The sequence below is a fragment of the Phaenicophaeus curvirostris genome, chromosome 3 (genome assembly GCF_032191515.1).
Source record: "Phaenicophaeus curvirostris isolate KB17595 chromosome 3, BPBGC_Pcur_1.0, whole genome shotgun sequence".
In the NCBI taxonomy this organism is placed as follows: Eukaryota; Metazoa; Chordata; class Aves; order Cuculiformes; family Cuculidae; genus Phaenicophaeus; species Phaenicophaeus curvirostris.
The window spans coordinates 69,015,746-69,021,745 of NC_091394.1; the positions used below are offsets into that span (position 1 = coordinate 69,015,746).

Consider the following 6,000-nt stretch of genomic DNA (forward strand, 5'->3'; position numbering starts at 1 on the left):
TGCCTGCTACCTTTAACAGGAGAGAAAGCTGTCCCTCTGGAGTTTTAAATTGAAGCTGACACAGAGTGACAGTTTTGGCTGAACAAGGGCATTTCAATTTAGTGGTTAATCTCACTTAATGCTTGCTTTCCCTTTCAGTCACCCTTTGTTTGACATTTTTCTGCTTACTCACTGCAGGATATTAAAAGGACAAGGGTAAACACCTCCTTTCCTCCATATAGCAGATCTCAAATCAAAGAGTGCCTGTAGTACAAAGAATGCAGTGGAGGCAACAGTGGGGTCACCATTATCCTACTCCAAGATAAGCTTCTCTTAAAAACATTAAAAACTCCACACCTATTAGCCGTCTGCTGCCCAGGGTTCTGCAACCGACACGTGTTCTCTCCTCTTAAACTAAGAATGGAGTTGTTTGGGATTTTTTCTTTTGAAAGCTGGTCAAGATAACATTTGCTTTAAAAAAGACTCACTGCACTGTATCTGCTGCCATGGAAACATCACTTATTGAAGAGATACAGCTGATGTCCTCCCTTACCTGCAGTAATGTCCAGTAGCTTCAGGAATCAGCAATCCACAACCAACTCATTCATTTTGTGTGGCAAATCTAGCCCCTTGACTACATACAAGACTTCTCTGTACCACCTGAGGGACTCCCTTCCCATGACAGCTGTCCAGACCCTTTCCTGTTAATGGAATAAACTGTCATGTTCGAAGAGGACAAAGCCTACCCAGCACCCCAGCCTTTACAACACTCAGGGTAACCAAAGCAGCTCTGGGCTGCCCTTACCCAGCAGGGTCAGTACAAACATCAGAAGCCCCAACACCCGTTTTGTTCACCACCCAGCTTCTCCTGCGACTATGCTGAGATCTGGCTCATGAAGCAGAAGCTGTCAGTCAAGGGCAACTGTATCGAGCAGCTGTAGAAGAAAAGATAAAAAAAAAATGCATGTACAAGATAGAAAGGAGCAAGAAAATAAATACAAATAAAATCCTGGAGGCAGCCTAGTGGAGAACATGGTTATTACCAGCCCCTGCAGATGGAAAGGGCCATGCTCAGAAGTCTCCAAGCACAGCTGAAAGCAGCTCAATAGCACTTGTGCCCAAGCCAGCTTTAGGAGAGGTGTGAACATATGGCAGCCAATCTCAGCCATAAATATCAGCTGTTCCCACTTCACCCACAAAGCACCCAGATCAAGCAGCGCAAGGCACTTGCCCAGCCTGCGCCAGCACAGGCCAAGGAGCCAAGGCACAGCACTTTGTTTTAAGCCAGCAAAGTCGGACCAGGTCTCCAAGGTCTCCTGTTGCTTAGATTGGTGTTTACAGTGGGAGAAAGGGGAACCCACAGGTGTTTCACGGGGCTGCAAAGTGTAGGAAACTGGAATAAACAGGACTTGTATCAATTTTATATTGCTGGGATTTTAAAAGATCAGAGCAGTTACAGCTTGGCCTCACTGGAGGATCAAAGGAAGCAGATTCTTAGCTATGCTTTCCCTGCCCCAAAAGGTCTGAGAACAGGTTTTACTCTGGCTGGGTGAAGGATTTTCTTGACTGCATGTGACCGCACTGGTTATAGGGAAGAGGGACAGAGGATGTATGCACCACCAGCAACCAACTCCTTCTACTGTTGGAAAGCTGGATGGGTTCTCTCCTCTACCTCCTCCTGAAGTGAGTACAAGCCCAAATCAAGGATTCAAGTTACCCTTCAATTCCCAAGTGTTGGAGAGGGCAGGAACAGCTGACACTGCTCCATCTTGTGCTGGTGCACAAGCAGCTGCTTGTGCATCAGCTGCTCCAGCGTCCTCCAACACAGTGCATTTATCCCTGCATTTCAGTACCTCATTCATGCACTGGGGGAGGGAGAAGGATAGCAATGCCACTAAATTGCTCACTTAACACCACCCTGTCAAGCTGAGAACCTCAGCCTGAGTCAGAACAATGACTTCCATGCAAGAGAGAAGAAAACTTGCTGCTGTGCAAGGGACCTACTCTTGTAATTGTTCTGCTATTTTTGTCCTCCATCTTCGTGTCACTGCTACAAACACTCAGTTCAGTGAAATCATTCTTTCTTTGCAGTTCCGACAACAGCCGTCCACTCCTATTTACTTACAAGTGTTTGATTTCACAACTGCAGGTTAAAAAAAAATGCTTACCCACAGTACTGCAAGTACCTAGCGATAAAGAAAACAAATAAAGCAGTAAAAAAAGGTGCAGCTTCATACACTAGGGCAATGGGGGAAATTTTGTCCTTCTGCCAGCAACAGGAACATTAAAATCCATTCTATCAGTCCCAAAATGCACATCAAGGCTCTAGGAAACGAAAGGCTTACACGCTCTCTAAAGAAATCATATATAATGTTTTGGGACTCCCAAGTCCCACAAAGCCAGAAGATTTTGAAAGGCACCATGTTACGTAAGTAAAGAGCTGCTGAAGCATAAGAGGAACCCCCTAAACACAACAGTATTACTAGATCACTGTGTCATGCTGCACGTGTCCAGGAAACTACTCAGAGGCACGGTCTCCTCCTATAAGCACATCAGCACATTGCTTCTGCACTGTTAGGGCTGCTTCATCCTTATTTCTTTTGTGTACCAGCACTAACAGTAAGAGTGGCGACCCACAGAAAGACTACTTTTGCAAGCAAAACCAGATACACAATTTTTTTGTGAGGAAAAAAAAAAATCCAGTATCTTTGTGAAAACACAACTGCAGTTATTAGTCCATTCAGCAACTGAGTCCACACAGTGAAAGAAGAGATTTTTGTTCATGGCAACAAAACGCAAAGCAACAGAACAAGGGAATCACAGAATGATTACCCAAGTTGGAAGGGACTCACAAGGATCATCAAGTTCAACTCCTAACCCTGCATAGGACAGGCTCAAAATTCAGACCATGTGTCTGAGTGCATTGTCCAAATGCTTCTTCAATAACGTTACGCTTGGCACTATGACTGCTCCCCTAGGGATCCTGTTCCAGTGCTCCATCATCCTCTGAGTGAAGAGCTATTTCCTAATATCCAACTTAAACCACCTCTGGCATGTCTTCCTGCCATTCCCTTAGGTCCTACCGTTGGTCACCAGAGAGAAGAGAACAACACCTGCTCCTCCTCCTTCCCTTGTGAGGAAGAGATGAGGGACTTCTCATGTCAGGAGAATATTACATCCATTTGGCTTGAGCCAACAGTACTGCTTTCATACCTGTAATTACAGAGCAAGAGACCCCAAGCCTTCCAGAACAGCTGAAGTGCACTGAGCACCGTGAAGAGGCACCTGGCCAGGCTAAACACCCCTTTGCGGAGAACAGACACTTTAAGTGAAAAACAGCTCAACGGTTCTCATGCCGCTGCTGCTAGTAGCAACTATTTAAGGACTGCTGCCACGCCTGACTGCTCAAGAGAAAGGGAAGTCTTAAACACACTATATACCTGGAAGATTAGCCTTGTCTAGTTTGGCCGCAGTCTTAACTATGATCTAGATTTTCTCCCCACCTTTCACTAGCTGAGAGAAAGTACATCCTCTGACTCACACGTTTAAACAAATTAATTTCTGGTTAGAGGTGGCAATCCAGGATGTTTAAGCCCAAGGGACAGGACCTGGCCAGCCTGGATTTTAGCCAAGTAAGTGGCTTCAGTGAGTAACACCGTGTCGTCATGCACGATTTCCAGTGCAAGCACTGCAGTCTGCCAGGGAGACAGGTCTCTGAGGTGTAACTAGCAGGGTATTGCAAAACACTAACACAACAAGCTCAAGTGTGTTGCTTATTCTAGATTTTCCTCCCCTGCGTCTGTAGGTCTTCACCTCACCCGAAAAGCAAAATAGCAAAACTGCCACCAAAAAGAAGGCAGAGGAGGAAGGTGTTGTACCTTGTCTGCTCCATAACAATCACTAAGTCAAGCTAGATATGCTATTCTGATACACAGCCTGGGATGTGGTACCTTCTTTATACAAAGCCACATTTATTAAAAAAAACCCACAAAACCAGTTCAGTAGTAAAAAAAGGTCTCAGCATTGTGACAAAGCCTTTGAAGAGATCCCAGTATTTACTCTCCGTTTCTATTAGAAGTTGTACAAGACCCTATAGTTGTAATTAAGGTGTTTGCCTTTTTAATAGGATTAAAGGATTGAATGCAAAGAAACTAAGCTTGAAAGAACTTCAGGATAAATACTGAAATCTATGTTACTGCTCCGGCAACTGGAATTAAAATCCTGATCAAACAGACAGTTACGCTGTTTTCTGGATGAACCGTTCTGTTTGTCGGTCCCCAAGAACAGGATTTGGAGGTCTGTTTTCCTTTCCTTTTTTTTATTTATCCACACAACTTGCTAATTGTACAAGTGCACGACAGCAGCCTCGAAACAAACAAACGCACGGAGAGACCAAGGTTGGTGCCTGAACTAGCTCACCTGGCAGAACGCAGAGTCAGGGGTTACACTCCCAGCACCGCGTGTGCCTTCAACACTGCTGCTGCACAAGTGAACATTTCCAACTGTCCCAAACACACCCAGCAGGAAAATGCTGAACAAAATCCATCCAAGGGCACAGACACTGAGCTGTGCCAAGCAGCCCTACCAAGTTACTCAAACAAAGTAGCTTATTGACAAAGTCCTGCCTTACTTTGGTGGAAAACAGCTGGTGCATAGTTCAGGACAGCGTCACATAAAAGACTTGGACAGATGCATGGATCAGTCGGATGTATGCAATATACCTTTGTGGGAGAAGCTTTTAAAGCACAAGAAGTTTGCCCAGGGAAGTTGTGGCTGCCCCATCCCTGAAGGTGTTCAAGGCCAGGTCAGATGGGGCCTCGGGCAGCCTGATCCAGTGGGAGGTGACCCTGCCCATGGCAGGTGGTTGGAAATGGGTGATATTTAAGGTCCCTTCCAACCCAAACCATTCTGTGATCCTGCTTTGCCCTCACTGAGGCTGGCCCGCATCAGGGCACCACCGCCTCTCTTGGTCAGCAGTGCCAAGGCAGTTTTTTTGGTTTTTTTTCTTTAAATAAACCACGAAGTTTTTTTGGAGAGCGTTGCAACTGCGGCAGCAAGGACCCCGCTCCTTCCCAGGGCAATCGCAGCCCTTCGCAGCCCCTGCCAGGCTGGGGACCGAGCTGGGATGCGGGGGGTTCAGAGGGAATAAATCCCGCGGCCAGCGGCAGTGAACCGAGACTCACACACCTGTGAAATGCAAGCGCTCGACTCTCACTCCTGGGCGAAACCGGGAAGTTTCTTCTCCCCGCTAATTCCAGTGGGAAGGGCAGCAATTACCGCCTGCTCCCGGGACCGCATTTCCCGAGGCGCAGCCTTCCCACGGGTCTGGACCCTCCCGGCGTGGGAGCCACCGGGGGGTCGGGAGGATGCGGGAGGCACCGCGGGATCGGGGGGGATGTGGGAAGCACTGTGGGATCGGGGGGATGCGGGAGGCACCGGGGGATCGAGATCGTGCGGGAGGCACCAGGGGGATGCGGGAGCCACCGTGGGATGGGGGGGATGCGGGAGGCACCGGGAGATCGGGGGGATGCGGGAGGCACCGGGGGATCGGGGGGATGCGGGAGGCACCGGGGGATCAGGGGGATGCGGGAGGCACCGCGGGAGGAGATGCCGCCGCGCCGGGCAGGCTGCGAGCGGAGCCCCGGTCCTGCTCCCGGTGCCCGAGCCCTGCCCGCCCTACCTGTGTCCCGCGGGGGCTCCATGGCGCCGGCCGCCGCCTCCCGCCGGTGCCGCTGGCAGCGCAGGCACCGCCCGAGCCTGGGGGCGGAGCGGCCGCGCGTCACCGCGCCCCGACCCGCCCCCCGCCCCCCGCAGGCCCCGGGGCTCCGCGGCTCGGGTGCTGCCCCTCTGTACCCCCGCACCCGGAGTGCTGTGTCCGTTCGGGAATCCTCAGCGTAAGAAGGACATGGAGCTGTTGGAACGGGTCCAGAGGAGGCTACAAGGATGATCCGAGGGCTGGAACATCCTGTACGAGGACAGGCTGAGAGAGTTGGGGTTGTTCAGCCTGGAGAATAGAAGGCT

The 6,000-nt window shown here is 49.7% G+C and overlaps 1 protein-coding gene across 1 annotated transcript in view; it reads right to left on the reverse strand.

Annotated features, from left to right (window-relative positions):
* The window catches only part of TPD52 (tumor protein D52), a 132,855-nt gene extending 127,129 nt beyond the window's left edge, over positions 1 to 5,726 (reverse strand). The window contains exon 1 of the mRNA XM_069854296.1: positions 5,660 to 5,726. Within this exon, the coding sequence (XP_069710397.1) occupies positions 5,660 to 5,681 (22 nt within the window). The 5' untranslated portion in view covers positions 5,682 to 5,726. The remainder of the gene's footprint in view (positions 1 to 5,659) is intronic.
* Positions 5,727 to 6,000: the final 274 nt, after the last annotated feature.